General features: G+C 43.4%; 1 protein-coding gene across 1 annotated transcript in view; it reads left to right on the top strand.

Moving 5' to 3' along the window:
• The window catches only part of lrp8 (low density lipoprotein receptor-related protein 8, apolipoprotein e receptor), a 151,852-nt gene that overhangs the window by 80,012 nt on the left and 54,536 nt on the right, over nucleotides 1–17,304 (top strand). Inside the window, exon 4 of the mRNA XM_070909505.1 lies at nucleotides 15,685–15,813. Coding sequence (XP_070765606.1) covers nucleotides 15,685–15,813 — 129 coding nt within the window. The remainder of the gene's footprint in view (nucleotides 1–15,684; nucleotides 15,814–17,304) is intronic.

The following is a 17,304-nucleotide window of genomic DNA, read 5'->3' as shown; positions in this document are numbered from 1 at the left end:
AAGCACGGTGTTGTTGCTACCACAGTCCACCACAACAGCTTCACTGGGCTTCGGCATACCTTCTACATGTCTCTGGATCACCATTCCTCCACAACATATTCACTCCACACCACCATGTCTCATTTCTTTTGTCTCCGCCGTCTGTCTTTCTGTCCCTTGCTATGTCCTTACACCCCCCCCCCCCCCCCCCCCCCCGAACCTCTCTCTACCAGCCTACCATCTTGTACCACATCCTCTACTCTGTCCTCTCGGTCTTCCCTGCTGTATGTCCTCCACTTTCTGATCTGAGTTCAGTTTAAATAATGCCTTTTGATTCAATTGATTTCCCTGGGAGGGAATCAATGGGCTGATCCCCAAGGCCTCTGGTCGACTACTGATTAACTATGAACCTCCGATGATGCCTCTGAAACCACACGCACATGCACACACACACACACACACACACACACACACACACCAGGTCCTCAGGATTGTCTGTAATTACACATCTGAAAATGAATCTGGGCCTGGAGGGGATTCTGGAGAAAATGCTCAATCAGATGAGCGGTGGTTGATGCATGAAAGAGTGTGCGTGCCTGCACACAATGCTCTGCACAGGTCTTGAGTGCCGACACCATCCCTCAGTAGTAGTTGCGGCATTCTGATGTGTCTCACCACTCTACGAGCAAAGGCAGGCACAACATCCCGCATGGCCCTGCTGAGTGATGGTTGTGATAGCCCAGAGGCACCTGCCATAGTTGTCTGGAAGGAGCCAGACGCAAGAACCTGGAGTGTTGAAAGCAGTTTGACGATGCCAGGTGCTGCGTGGCATCTTTGGGTGGCAGGCTCAATGTCATCCTTGATGTCATCGAGTATAGCAAGAACAGTTTGACCTACCTACACGGCTTCTTTTTGTCTTGTTTGTGCAGGTTTAGCGGCCGCAAAAAGCAGCGCAATCCTCGTGAATTTGCGCCTCATTGCTCTTTCAGTATAAGGGTGCACCTGATAACTAAACGTCAAAGAATTTCACACAGTTATCCAGTTCCAAGGACATGACTCATCATTGACTACCGTCAGGTCATCTGTATATTTTCACACAACTATTGGATTTGCATAATGTGCTCCGCTGTGGGGTTCTTCTTGTTCATACTCCATGTACCAGACATCAAAGCTTTGATTTTCTGGGGTCTAGACATTACAAAGTCAGCATCCATTTTCTCTGAGTGGCATCAGCGAGATCCTGCAGTTTGACAATCAGTGCTGATTAGAGGAGCCGCATAGACTATCTCGAGCGTTATTTAAACTCCATCTTTATGTGTGCCCACTCTTTCGGCTCCGCCGCTGCATATCTACGCTCCAGGGATTAAAGTGAGCCCTTCTCGCCACCCAAGTGTCTCTGTGTAGATAAAGGTTATTGAATTGCGACATCAGACACTCAGCCAACCTCACTCAGCCACATATTGGACCAACACGTGACACTGGCTTTACAGTCCCCCCAGCCAGTCCAAGTGATGCTTCAAAATGTTTTTGCTATAGAGAGAAAACTGTTCAAGAGTGCTTAAGCTTTGTGTTATTTGGAGGTTGTGGGGGATATTTTATATTCATAACATAAAAGTCTTGTATCATCAATGCAAGAAATCGAATCATTACAAGTCCACTCAGGCATATTTCATACTCGGAGGCATGCTGACAAAGGCTGTGCTGAAAAAACTCATTGTGAAACACAATGCGAGAGAAACACAAATGAGAATTTTGATAACTTTAGAAGTCAAGTAATCTCAAGTCACACACCACGGTAGAGGAGCATGTTGCGATAAAACCGGGAAAACAACTCTTACTATTCCCTTTGGCGCTGCTATTATGATATGAAAGCAGTTAGATTTTAATTTATTCGAAAGAAGAAAAGGACCATGTGGTTCTTTGATATGAGGGCTGGTGTTTATCTTGTTGATGTTAAAATGGCACTGTTCCACAAACTAAACTCTGTTCTCTGTCAGTGCAGGGCCCTGAACTCGTCACCTTTACACTCTGGAAAACATTCTTGTAATAGTAGACAGAGTCAAATGAGACAGTCAGATGTTGTAAATATAGTATCACACCTTAATAAATGCTGACGTGTTCAGTACTTTTTACTGATCCTTCTGATTCGATGTTTTTACCAACTTGCCCAACACTGCAGGGAATGAGAACTTCCATGATTTTAAACTTTGCTACTTACTTCATTCCATCTGATGAAACCATTCATCTAAAGACACAAACTGTCAAAGCAGTGCTTTTCATCACAGCATGACTTCTCTCCCACTATCTGCAGCCTTGATTTATAGAGCTCATATCGAGTCACCACTGACTTCTTCAATTTCTTTCTCATACGGTAATTGAAGCACTACTGAAGAGAAAACTGTAGCGGAGATATTGAGAGCTGGCGGACACCTGCTACTAGCCTCGGTGCTGCTTAGTCGAACAGGTATTGTACCTTCTTTATTCTCGAGCTTCCTGAATGTTTATATCAGGAGGATCATGATTGGTAATGAGGATACTGCCGATGACAATGATTGTTCTTTGATTACACGCTGTAACTCAACACTCTCAAAACAGCTTGCTGTTGTATGTTGTGCCTGCAGTCATGTTTTATTACGTTATAACACCTGCTGGGAAATTCAGTTTGGATGCAAGGCTAGCAGCGATACTGCTATTTCTAGCCCTGCTAGCGGTGTGGCCTCTTCGGTTTATAAACTATAGGATGTTGGCGTGCTAACATGCTAAAACGGAGATGGTGTTGGAGAGATTATACATGTTAGCATAGTCTCTGAGAATATTTTTAGCATGCCAATTTTAGCATTTAGCTCAAATCACCACTCAAGTGCAGCCTCACAAATCCGTTTGCACTGTAGACTTGTTGTGTTGCGGTTATTAGCTATTAATTATCTGTTATTTTATTTTGAAGAATTTACAACAAAATGTTTCATTATAAAAGTGTCTGAAAACCAGACTATCACTCAGTTTTCCATTTATTTATTGGTGGCAAGCACCAACCTCCAGTTGTGAAAAGTTAAGCCAATGCGAAAGTGCCTTAAACCTGCATTCTTTCTAATGGCCAGCAGACGGCAACTCCACTGGTTGCAAAAAGAAGTCAGATAGTATAGAAGTCAATGAGAAAACGACGCTACTTCTCAGCTTTATTACCTCAGTGAACATTTTAATTCTAATTATCTTTTTTTATACCGTCTATGATTGGTGGTGAGCAGCTCTTCATGGCAAGATGACCTATTGCACCCGTTGAACGGTAAAGTAACTCCTATACAGATGTGTGCATTCATATGAAAAAGTGGAGAATTTGAAATTGTGTGAAATGGATTAATTTCATCAAAGACCAATCTGATGCGATGTATAATTATCCAGCACTGGCCCAAGATATCAGTCTAACGCCACATCGTGAAGCCAGCTGTCCTTTTGGTGACAGCCAAAGGTGAAACTTGAACTTGTGCCCCCCCGCCCCCTCCATCTCTCGCTGTCCCTGCTGTCATCAGTTCCACCTGCTCCTGTGCACTGAGGTGGGTTTTTCCGTGTCTGTGTCTGCTGAGACAGTAGGCAGGTCAGCATATTATAGTATGGAGGCAAGAGGTTGTGCTAGTTCATTATTTCGGAATATGAACGGGAAGGATCCACTGAGTTGCATTGTCGGACGGCTTCAATTTCATGCTTGAGGCAGCGGCAGGCGTGATTTCCCAGGTGGCCCCTCCCTCTCTCTCCCTCTCTCTCTCTCTCTCTATCCCGCGCACTCTCTCTCTTTACCCGTGTCTCTCATTCAATCAAGCCGAAAGTCAGTCAGTGACCCGGCCGTCAAAAGGCACACATGTAGTAATACAAACACATTGAAAACGTTCCAAAAGAGACGCACTATATAGTTACGAATGTGTGTGGGTGAGGGCGTGTATGTTTGTGAGCGTGTATTACTCATGTCGTGGGGACATAACTTGGTTCAAGGTTAGGGTGAGGTTAGGTTTAGGGTAAGGCTTAAGGTTGAGCAAGTCTCCAGGAAACGAGTGTAAGTCAATATAATGTCCTGAAGTGATGGAAACACGCCTGTGTGTGTGTGTGTGTGTGTGTGTGTGTGTGTGTGTGTGTGTGTGTGTGTGTGTGTGTGTGTGTGTGACTGGAGTGTATGAGTGAGCATTCTGAGGTCACTCTAATCTTCAGAGTTCAGAGCTACCTCAGAGTTAGAGTTGTCTAATTCGTCTCCAGTGTCCCGCTACATGTTTTTTTAATAGAGAGCGTTTGTTGCCTTGAGCTGAATTTTCATTGCTCACGTCTCACACACACAAGCGCGACTACACAAACACAAACACACATAACCGACCTTTCTCAGTGTCATTCACCTTCTTTTTATGCATTCGGTAGTGGAGTGCTCAAAAGTTTCAGTTTCAAGAGCGACTGCCGTCAGTGGATGTAGACTTATAAGTCTTATTCATAAAAAAATTCAATAATAATAAGTCCAAAATCAACTAAATAGCCAAAAAGTTTTTCCCTCGATTGTCAGCTGGCTGAGCATTACTGTGACGGCATTAATGGACATTCTGCGGTCAAGAATTGGCTAATTTTAGACATTAAAACTACTTGTTTACCTGACAAACTACTACTACTACTTTGCCGCTGAGAGAGGACAGCAGCTGGTGAACATATTCAGTTGTAAGCAGCACAACCAATGATGTCTTTTTGTTTTTTCTGGTGAGGACAGTCTACAGAGGCATCCCAATTCTTCGTAGTTAGTCTCCAGACGCATAGTCTTGTGTGTGTGTGTGTGTGTGTGTGTGTGTGTTTTTGCTTGTGATATCTGGCTCATGCATAATTGAACATACAATACTGACAGTGAGTTTAACGTCCCCTTCGAAGTTGGGGAAAAAAAACAACAACATTAAAGGTCATCTCTCTGTCTTTATTCTCTCTCTCTCTCTCTCTCTCTCTCTCTCTCTCTCTCTCTCTCTCTCTCTCTCCTCATATTGTGAGCCCATCATCTCAGGCCCTCATGTGCATTGTTCTGCTTATCTTGCTGTATCTTGTGGCATCGGCATTAACCACAAATGTCTTTACCTTGATTTTTTATCAGCAATAAGTTAAAGTGTATTGATTCCTTAAGGGAGATACAGAAGAGCAACCCAACCACAACATGCACAACAAGAAATACCCTCGACATCAAAACACACGTTGCATTTTAGCTGCATTGTGCAATAAAAACACCCAGAAAGCCCTGTAAGAAATACCCAATGTATGAGAAAACTGTGGTCGATATAACTCCTATAAGTTACACAGAGAAAAGAGCTTTTTATGTTGTTGTTTTTTTTAAGATAAGGAAATGTATAATTTAGTATTGCCTTGGTTCCTGGAATGTAAACAGTTAATTTGGAGTTACAGCTTATAACAGCCTCATATCTCTCAAATGTCATTTTTCTTATCGATCAAGTTCAAATGTCATCCAACGCAGATTTTTAGCAGCGTGCTGCTGGATTAATTCAACATGAGGGAAACCAGTCTGAGCCCATGTTTTCCCGTATCAGAGAACATTTCGGGCTCCTGTGTTGTGGGTGCGTGGAGTTGAAACAGCTGTTGACAGCAAACTTGTTTTCCCTGTTTACGGCGTACGCGGCAATCAAACAGAGAGAACCACCTACGCAGCAGCAGCAGCCACCTTGTGATTTTTTTTTTTTTTCGTCAATTCCATTCTTCCGTTCAATTAGTGACCCTTGCTCTTGGCTGGTTTCCGATTGATTGGTGGTCAATATGTTTTTTTTGCTCTCAGAGGGCGTATTGTGGAGCTGGGACAGCCTGGTGGGATTGCTTTTCCTAGTGTTTTGGTCATGTTTGTAAAGACTACATTCTCTGTAGGTTTCCACGTTTTCCTGAGACGTGTATTAATTGTGCAGGAAATTGTTTTGCCAGCCTGAATCAAGATTCTGATGTTTTTGGGGGGGCCACTGCACTTGCTAACGCGTGTCATTTGTAATTTCTGAGCCCACGTGACATTGCAGTGACTTTGAAAGGCAAGTTCACGCAGCCAGTAGCTTGTCTTATAATATTAGAAATGTCCATTCAGAGGCCTTCCCAAGTTAACCACGCTCTCCACATAATTCGGCTGCCTGTTTTAATCTTCACACCCCTGCCTTTGTGCCCCGACCCAGCTTTTGAATAAACTGCCACGGAGGAAATAAGCTTCGTCAGTCAAGTTCAGCCCCACACACTGTGCATCTGAAAACAGAGGCCCTGGCTCTCCTTCTCCCTCTCTCCTTCCTTTCGTCTGCCTCCCTCCCTCTCCTGCAGCCACTCATTAGTTGAGATGTGGCACTAGCCACCGGCGGCATTTTTAATGCCCAATGTGTCGTCTACTGAACAACCATTACGAGGGGCCTGCTGGAAGAAAGTGGCAATTTCCTATGAGAGCGCTGGTGTCGCGCTGTATTTCTTCCCCCCCCTGACAGACCCTCAGTCTAGACCCTGCTAATGGTTCCACATTTAACAAGCCCCTTCTTCTCTTTCACACACACACACACACACACACACACACACACACACACACACACACACAGAGAGAGAGAGAGAGAGAGAGAGAGAGAGAGAGAGAGAGAGAGAGAGAGCATCCACTCCAGTTTAACTTTGCAGCAGCATCTACTTCAGAATTGTACCAGCTAAGAGACACTTGAGAAATCTCAGCCACATAACCTCTCTTTTTTTATGAATATTTTCATTGCTATAAATGATGGCAAAATAGTGGATCTATTAAGGTGGGGGGCGGGGGGGTGTTTCTTGTTTTCTTTGCCAGGGTTTCTTAACTTACGTTTTAATGGCAACATGATTTCTGTCTTCCATCTGTGCAAATCTTCTTTAAACTTTGGACTTCTGACTCTCTCTCAGTTTCCTGTGGGGTTTTTTTATTTCCAGTGTTTCTCCGCTGCATGGCTTTATTTTCCTCTCTCCTCGTTTTGTTGTCGTCCCGCTGCTTTCTCCTTTCTTTGCACCTGCTCTCCCTGATCATTTTTTCCCTCTCCTTTCTCTTGACTTTGATCTTTCTCTCTCCAGCATAGCCCCCCCCCCCACACACACACACCACTTCAGGCTTGCAATAATAGGAGATCAGCGTTCCAGTGAAAGCCACTAATCAACGCTAACCTTCATTTAAAATGTAATCTGATATTAACCACATACGCCCTTTCTGTAAATTGGATTTCACATCTGAAGGACGGGGGGGGGCGTACATTCAGTGCCAGGGGGTCGACCAACTAAACCAAACTGTCAAATAGAAGTAGACAGAAAGTGTGAAAGGGGACATTTTTATAACCTCCCCTTTCTTTGGTGACATCCCTGAATATTTAAAACCTGTTTGAATAGGTCATATAGTAAATTAGCAACTGCACTCATTAATCCAATGAAATCCTGGAGGGGTTATTTGCACACGATGCTGGCTTCACGAGCCGTCCATCTTGCGGCGCAAATGAGAACATCAACTCAAAGGAGGTGGAGTTACTGTAAATGTCACAACCAGTCAGTGACATTCACTACGGTAAAGTTGGGGTGAAAACTGAAGCACTAAATCATGACATTGGTCACATGTTGTCAACCACTCTCTGGTCTGGTGTCTTTCTGTAGCCTTCCTCAATTTCCCATGGCCGAGAAACATCATGCCCCAGTGCTCGGTGTGCAGTGCGAGGATATGCAAAATACATACACTCATGCATTCACACATATATTATGTGCCAATGCTTACAAACAACACACTCAGTCATGCATTCACAAATGCATGTAACCATCCTTACACTTACAGTACGTACGCATATGCACTTTATCTCATGCATACGCTAATTATGCCTGCTGTACATTCCTACATGCACACACACACACACACACACACACTTACTCCGTCTCCAAAATAACTCACATGAAGTAGTTTTGCCCATGAAGTGCTTGCATGCTGGATGAAGCATTTGTTTTCCCCCCCTGCACATCGCGAGTGATGTGTTGTTTTGCAGATGGATTTGAAGAATCGTCGTTGACCTGTGAGGCTCGATTTACATTTCATGTGGGTCCATCAGCTTTTCGTTTCATCCACTTTCTTCACTTGCCGGCTCACACTAACCCTTCTTCTGAAGCAAGCATTGTGTCCAATGATGCATTTAGGTTCAGGGAGAAAAATCTGCCATTTTAAAAACCGTGACGGTGCAGGACAGTGACGGCTTTATTTTTCAAACTACAGTGGACACTCAGTACTGTTATATCAAACCGTATATCTGCACAGTACGAACACAAGAACAGGCTTTTATTTTCATCATCATTAATCCGACTCTTTTGTTTTTAATTGATTCAATCATTTGTTCTATGAACTGTCTTAAAAGAAATAGTGAAAAATGCCCATTGCAACTTCTCAGAGTTAAATATCTTGTTTTGTTTGACAAAAAGTACAAAACCCAAACATATTCAGTTTACAACAATATATGACAAAGAAAAGCATCATCTGAGAAGCTGGAACCAGAGAATGTTTGGCCTTTTTTCACTACTTTTACTTTACTTGTTATCAAAGTAGTTGATTATATATCATTTAATCGACTTATTGTTTCAGCTCTTATGTGTACATGAACTATTCACAAACAATTCAGAAAAAAAACGTTTGTTTTTTTGTTTTTTTTAAATTACTCTGTAAACTCACTGTAAAATCAGCTGGTGGGGGTCAGGAAAAGAAATAAACAGAAGGTAACTGCATTTCATGATGTCTTGTCCTTGGAGTCTTCACCCTGGGAAGGTGTGTGTTCCCAGTGGGCACACACACACACACACACACACACACACACACACACACACACACACATACTTACGTACCATTATGCCCCCTAAACATACCTTAACAAGCCCGTGAAAATAAGAGCACTGCTTGGAACGAGGTTAATGAGCGTCACCACAGCGATATGAACCGATCAAACCACCAGACTACACGCCGAATAACTGGCTGATCCATACATCTCTTGTATGAGTCATTGATGCACATGAGCGCTCTGTGAGCTTAAGGCTCCCCAGCCTCCTGTCCTTTGTCTTCCCCAGTCTTTTCTTCTCCATTTATAAAGGTTACAGCTCCAAAAGAACAGCATTACTTTCATACTGCATTCCTGAGATTTAAAGATTTAACTATGCAACTATGAAAATGCAGACACTGAAATTAGAACAATATCTTCATTCTCCAAATCTCTGCTGTGCTGAGATGCGATCCAGCCCACATCTCTAAATGGATTACAGCGTAACCTGGGGAGGCTTGCAGTGCATCATTTCATGTTTCGTGTGTTTTTGTTTGTGTATTAATGTGCCTGTGCACGCGTTACTTGGTGTTGATTTTTATATAAATGTTTAGTAGCTGAATAAGTGAGGGACCAGAGGAGAATTGGATGTCTGTTGTGTGTGCGTTTGTAGGCCCTCGGGTCACAAGAAGCCCCAATTTGATCAGATTCCAACCCAATACCTCTGTGCCTCCGCCGTATCTTCCTCTAATTGCATCAATCCCAGTTTGTCCCCGCATTGATATTCTCCTCTCTGTGACCAATATCTGACCCCCGCCCCACCCCCTCCTCCCTTGCATCTCACTCTATTTCCTTTTTCTGCTCTGCCTTATTCCCTCCCCCTTACCCGTCCATCTCCACCCCCCTGTGCATCTTTTTCTTTGTTTCATTTATTGTCCATGAATCCAGGTTAATCCAGGCAACTGACAATAAAGACATGGGTTTAAGACATGTCAATGTTAGTTGCCTGGCATATATGAAATTGTGTAAAGTGAAATGGCTGAAATCTTATATGGCCTCTATATAAGCAGACTGAGTCACCAGGATGGCCCTGCACACGGTGGTGTGTATTGATTCGAGGGAGGCCTTGGCCCGGTTTTTACTGCAGAGTAGCCAAGCGATAAAAGTTTACTGTTCTCAAGCAGGCACTCACCAATTTATGGTGCAACCTCATGGCTGAAGCTTGAGTTTAATTATCCTATTTCACAGACCATCAGCTGTTATGGACCCCCTGTTAGTTCAGACTTAATTGATGATGTGTCAAAACACATGCAGGAAATAAGTTCTCATGTGTTCTCATTTCTTGTGGTCATGTCTGGTACTCATGGTAATCACGATGGTGCCCCTACCAAGTTTGTAGAGATTCTCACAAGTTGATAGTTAATAAGTGGAAAAAATACAACTACAACTGCCTTCAATATGGTATGCGTTCTTGCTTTGGCGTCCATGTGAAGCCAATTGATATTCACAGCAGTGCAGAGTATTTGGGCATTCATGATATTCCACGGATGTGATGTGACATGTTTCCTGGGTTTTTGCATAAAAAGATGTCAGAGCCTGGTACTTAATCAAACAGTGGTGCTCTGCCTGGTGTGCAGAGGAATTCAGTATACCTTTAAGCATTTCAAATTCATGCAACTATAATCCCTTGTGCAGGGTAAATTATCCGTAAGCTTCCATTCCTCCCCCCCTTCACATACGCTCCTCCCATGAGCCTTTGTTTTGACGCGCTGTCTCACTGTGACAGACAGTGACTTGAGGATGACTCCCCAGCCTCGTACACACACCTCATGATAAATAAATTATGGTAGCATTAGCCGACGGGGCTACGGGCCGTCTGAATCAATCACCTGAGAGGCTAGCTTTGATGCTAGGCAGGCAGCTAGAGAGTGGACGTGGTGCCGTGCAACAATGCTCCAATCCCCTCCCTCCTTGTGAAGGGAAATTAAGAAGGTAGTTAATCAAAAGTTCATTAGCATACTGCGCCTTGCTCAGTCCACCCTTATACCCTGCTCATAATAGACACTTAGGCAGGCCATGTGAGGAGAATAACAAGTCTGAACCACTTGTGGTTGTGGACTTGTTTGAACTGAAAGACCACGTCGTCCCCTATGTGCCAAATGAGTTTTCTGACCCCAGGACCAGCAAAGCCTTAATTTAAAATCCACTGCACAATTTCCAACTTACTAAGAACAAGAATTTTAGGGGGGAAAAAAAGACTTATTTTGAAGGACAGTTTGTTTTTTTTCTCAAAATAAAATTCAATGAAACCATAAAGTTAGCTCTAAAGATTTACTTTATGTATGCACAGGGACAGCCCGTCTATGTCAATAAGCTGACCAAGTCCTCAACTACATAAACCTTATTATTTTTACCCACATTATCTTTCCTGTAGCCAAGGCAAATTCAGCTTGTGCCAGTTCACGTACACAACATGAACTTCTATTGGTGCAGTTTGCATAAGAACTCGAGGTTGCTCAACAAATGTAAGTTTTGTGAATCTGGTTTGCAACATTCAGCTATTGCTCACGGTCAGACGCTGTATCAAAAGCAGAAAACAATCACTTTAGTGGGGTTTAATGTGTTCAACACGAACATAAAGTCATTAGTAGGGTAATGGAGCATTGCATTGGCAGAGCATTCCCTGTTCCCCATGTTATAATGATGATTCCTTGTGTCTTTTCACAGCACTACTCCTCTCCATCTTGATCCATCAGAGCCGCCATGCCACATGTATGTGGAGAAACCTGATTCCCCAAATATTTGTTCTCTGCTTAGCTAAATTCCGCGCTATTTAACAGAACTAAAATCCCATGAAAATAATGTGTGTATCCCATCTTATCCCCTGTCACTTTCTAATGCAGTGTCGTACTGAGAAAACAGCGTCACACGCTGACAGGCAAATTGCTGCTCACCCAGGGCGACTGTGAAATACATGTATGAGTAGGTTGCAGCATAAATAAAAGGGCACTGGGCTCATATGGATCATGAGGTTCATATGCCTGTATGTGTCACATAAATGTAAGTTGAGGGAATCCAGGCCAGTTGTGTTTGTTTATCTGTTTAGCTTTCTGTTGGCACAACTGCAACCGCAACTGGATTCCACTGCATATTTTCCTTTTACTGTCCTTTACCGTCCTCTGACTGTTTATAAATTTTCATTTGACCATTATAACATTATGCACAACTAAACAGTGCTAAAATATATTGACAACAATAAGCTACTCAGATGGAGGGTACATGATGACCTGCAAAAATCCTGAATTATTGTGGTTTGACGAAAATGAGGAGTTGGACTGGGTGGCAAAGCATGGGCTAGTTTTATTTCTAAAGCTTGGAAAATGAGGCGACTGAATAATACGTGTATACAATATGAGATCATTTTATTCGATGCAGGCATACACAACATACTATTCATGTTTTCCTGTAATTTGTATGTTTGCTCTCACACCTACATGGAAATTGAAAGTCTGCCTTGTAAGCCCGTTTCAGCTGGGCATCTATTAGACGCTACGTTGATATCGGAATAGCCTACAACATAACTAAGTGCAATTTATTTTCACCATCTCCCGGGTCACATGATGTGGGCCGCATGTTGTGACGTTCCAACAACTGGATAGTGCAAATTAAAAGTTAGTAACCCACGTTATTCGTACAAAACTGATGTAACTCGCGCTCCATCGCGCTTACGGAGCACGAGCTGAGGCGGAGATTGACACCGCTACGTCCCCGCAAATCCATCGGCATTGCCGTGGCAATAAGCATTCTAACAGCCCAGCGTTTGTCTCTGTGCCCCAGGAAGTTTCATAGCCCATGAAATATTCATTCTAAACACAAAGCCTGAATAATAGTGAATTCAGTTAAATGCCTTTGACTGGCAGCTGAGGAAAGGATTTATAGCTGTAGGTAGTTCTGGTTACTTATGTTTGTGTATTTATGTCAGTGTCTTTGTGTGTATACAAGTGGAGGTGGTGTATGTGCCTGCCTCCATGAACATGTGTATACCGTTTACAATATGCAATCTATATGCATGTGAAAACGTCGCGCCATCGTCGTTTTAGTATGTTGCTGTGTCTGTATGTTTTATAAAGATGCAACCTTTCCATAGTTTCCTGCGAGGTGCAGTCGATACGGCGCTCGGCCAGGAGTATGATCATAGTCGGCATCTCTGCAGGCACAGACCCAGCTCGCTGTCGATAAGGCCGTCAATGCTCCTGCTCTGCCGCTGGATACACCTGTCAGCAAAAGAGAGAGGGCAAATCCGAGCACTGACTTTCAAAAGTCTCCAAGTCTTAAAACTTCATTATCAACACCATCGCCGTCTGGATTGGCAAAGTCAGACCGCAACAACCTTGATAAAAAGAAATGCTTGACTGGTCTTGACAGACTGGTGCCTTGCTTGTTTTAGTCATCACTGTGGTGGTCAGATGTGCTTGACTGTGGTTTTCAGTGAGTTTATGCGTTTATGGTGAAGCACAGACGAATTAGATTTTCTCCCCATAGTCGGCGTCTTTTTCTTCTGTCTGTGCAGACTTGCTGGCTGTTGTTGCTGATGCTAATTACCTTCACGTGCTACCACTTCTGTTTATTCCAACAAACTGCTCGTTGGTTCTGCAGGCAATGTGAAACACATCTCCTAGTTTGCACGTACCAATTTTCTCTGTGAATGGTCTGCAATACTCCCGGCTGACTGAATGAATGTATGGATGGAGCTGCTATTGTATTATATCAAAGGCCAATGGAGAGCAGAGCAGTTTAATAGTCACAAATTATTACTTAAACATGTAATAATGGGAAATTGGAATTGTCCTTTTCATTTAGTGAACATTATTACCCTTGGGATGAAAATAATCTAATTGATTTTGTCATAATCAATGTCAGTGGAGCTCTCTGTTGTTCATGCTCGTCTGTATTCTGTCATTTGATTGGCAGCTGATCCTTGACTCCGCCTTTCTCGAGTCCTAGGGCCTGAAATGGTCAGTCAGACAAATTACATCCTTTTAACCCAGCTGTCAATCAGACACTTAGTGGACTGGACCCCCGGGGGGGGGGGGGTATTTCTGTGTGTGGACTCATATGAGAGTGAGAAAGTCTCCGACAGCAGCTCTGATCCACACAAGCACACACATACACACTTTAGAGCAGGCAGATAATGAGAAACACGAGACCAGTAGTTTCCACTGTATGTAGTGCAGTGACACACACCAACACACACTTGAATTGATTGAACAGTAAGCCAGATGTCGAGCAACTCGCTGGCCTCCTTGCCCACTTTAACACACCTACACCCTCCTCCCATTGATATTCATATTCACAGCATGGTATTAACCAGAAGAGCTGCATCAGCTGCTTCACTCTCTTAGAGGGCGTTTTGCAGGGGGCTTTTATTCTTTAAAGGCCAGGGGAAACATCATTTAGGGGAGACACTTTGAATAGATGCTCACACAAGAGCCTAATATTCAGGAGGAGGTATATTGACAGGGGTGAGTGGTCAACCAAAAGGTCAGCACCAGCAAAAGACAGGAGAAGAGAGGAATCCAAACCCCAAACCTGTACAGGTCCATAGAAAAATAAAATGCAGGCAGCCACTTTTTCAATAGCGTGGAACCTGGCAACGTAGACTGCACAGTTGGAGAAAATCCTTCCTGCCAACAATCGGCAAGGCTCCCAGGCTCCATGAGGGGCAGTGTTTGAATGTATTCAGCACTGTTGAAAATAAAAAGGAGAAGAAAGAAACACGACAAGAAGAAAATAGAGAATGAGACTGAAATGGGCGAATCCCATAGGTTCTATTGATCTGTGACTGCCACACACACACACACACACACACTCAGGCTGGTTGCCAAGAAGCATTCTGGTGGTCAAATTTGTATAATTGATAGGGTTGAGTTTGACACTGTAATGTAATCTGGGACTAGAGTCCCTATGGTGTTATAGAGTGTGTGTATGTGTGAGAGAGCTTGTGGGGGGGGAGGGGGGTGAGGGAGTGTTGCGGGTTGCAGGAAGAAGGGACAGGGATTTGCTGTGGGGACTGAGTGTAAATTTGATGTATTGGACGGCAGTATTTTTCTTCCCTATACCAACCCCACGGGTTACACATGTAGCCTTCTCTACTGTAATGGGCTTTTACCAAGAGGGACCACTTTCTCACTCACACACAGTGTGTGTGTGTGTGTGTGTGTGTTTGACAAACTGTAACGTGTGCTTTCTCACTTCATTCACACACAAAAACACGTTTTTATTGAATAAGGCTTCACATATGAAAGAAAACGCAGCGCTGTATAGATGAACTGTCTGTTTGTATTTCAGGCTTACGTTTGCTGTGTGTGGATCCATTTTAATAACCAATTAATTGTGTCATTTAGTCAAACAAAAGTGCCAAACATTCGCTGTTCCCAACTTTTGAGACGTACATTTTTTCCACTAACTTTAATCACATTTGATTATTTTATCACTTAAGAAGTGAATCAAAATAATAATTGGTGGATTTATCCATAATGAAGATAAGCAGCCGCAGTATACACAGAGCTATTAGCTCAGATATCTCAATACACACAGTTTTTGTTTGTTTCATGTCTTTTTTGGTTTGTATACTCTGCATTTTCCTGGCTTTGTGTGGGCCTGACAGTGTTGCTGCTTCTTTGTTCCTCTGTCGCTGTGTGTCGAGTTTAATTGCAGGCCTTTGAGGGGGAATCGATTTGAGCAACAAGATAACTAAGTTATCAAACTGTTTCATTGACTGGCTGTCCCTTCTCTCTCTTTTGCCTCCTCCCTCCCTGCCTCGCCTCTCATTTTACTCTCCCTGTCTTCGCCCTCGATCCCTCTTTGCCCCCCTTCTCCTCCATCCATTTCCCCCCAAACTTTCTCATCTCATTCACCCTCCGCCCCCTCACAACAGGCCGACAGACCTGTCCACCGGAGAAGTTTGATTGCGGAGGGGCTGCCAGCAAATGTGTTTCGTTGTCATGGCGATGCGACGGAGAGAGGGACTGTGACAACGGGGCGGATGAGGAGCAGTGCGCTGCAGGTAAGTTTGTGGTGGGGGGTGGAAATGTGGAAACAATTTGCACTTTAGTTTCCTGTCACTCACTGCGGGCAAAAGCCTTAAACCAAGTAGTCTACATTTGAAGCTGCACAATGCAGGGTTAGCAGATGCTAACGCAAGAACATAACTGCCTTTCTTTTATTTTGAAGGACTTCATTACCCAGAAATAATTTGACATGAGTAAACTGCTCTCATGTAAATTTCCAATCACTACTGGCTGTTGGCTGCGGAGATGATGAAGCAAATTGTTTTGCAGTAGGTTAAATGATCATTAGGGAATCCAGTGTGCTCAGTACAGAGTGCTCATTTCCTGCTATTTGTTTCCTGCATGTGCTCTCTTTGATTAATACAGAATACAAATAGTGTGATCTGCAGAACTTGTATTTTCCTATCTGCTCGACTGAGGCTAGTTCAGTTTTAGAAGGCGTGTATGAAGTCATAAGTCCTTTGAAGTGCACAAAGCACTGAATAACATAATTGTACAGCGAAACGCCTGCAAAACGCGACTACTGTAACAAAGGGCGACGATCTTAAAGGAGGCAGGAACAGCAGAGGTGAGCAGAGGAACACAGAAGACGGAAAATTGTGACGTCGGAGGTGAGACAAGAGAGGAGAAATCACTTGAAAAGTTTAAGGTCCCATGTGATAATAGTTCTAGAAATGTAGTATTAAGGCACCTCTTGTTTCAGTAATAACTGCGTTGCACAACGCGTTTTGACAGAAGTTTTCTTTCACACCCTGGGGTGAAGATCAATCCTAAGTTTAGATCTAAAAGAATACTTAAAAAAATGTCAAAACTGGGGATATGTGGCTTATACAGAGTATGAGGCACGCAAAGCAAGCGCAGAAGTTTTCTACCCAGCCACCTGGGTCGTCGCATATTTTAAGATTCAGTTAAAATCTGGTCCAAAGTGCAGCCAGGAGTATTTTTAACTCAACGCCAAAGCTGCCAAAAAAGTAAAAATGTTTCATCTTTTATTTATGTATATTTTCTGTGTTACGTGTCTAGAGATGTCAAACATGATCTGTTTTTCCTCCCTGCAATCTTGTCCTTGTTCTTGGCTGTTGCTCGATGAGCTGGAAATGGGGGAAAAGCGGGTCACTCTGCAGACTGGGAGTTGGGCCAGTGGTGTTTTACAGAAGGGAAAACCAGTTATGTATCTTGCAAGTGTATCTGTCAAGACGTGTGCTATGCACCAGTTTGTCCTCTGTTTGCACAGATGGACTGACATTCAAATAACATACTTACACCAAGGCAAACGCAGTCTAACATACATTAGAGTACAATGCTCAGTGTGTCATGCACAGTGTGCAGAGGGGGGTGGCGGCACACACTAGTGTTTTCATGGTCATGGGCACCTGGTGCACCCACAGTTTACAAATAGGTTGCGATTAGGGATGATATTACTTATATTAATCACGTGTGGGTGTGTTCGGGGCTGGTTAAGGGCTGATGAATCGTAGCCAATCATA

Source organism: Enoplosus armatus, chromosome 7 (assembly GCF_043641665.1).
Source record: "Enoplosus armatus isolate fEnoArm2 chromosome 7, fEnoArm2.hap1, whole genome shotgun sequence".
Lineage (NCBI taxonomy): Eukaryota > Metazoa > Chordata > Actinopteri > Centrarchiformes > Enoplosidae > Enoplosus > Enoplosus armatus.
The sequence above is the reverse complement of the archived record's forward strand: the minus strand, read 5'-3'. Positions and strand labels throughout refer to the sequence as shown.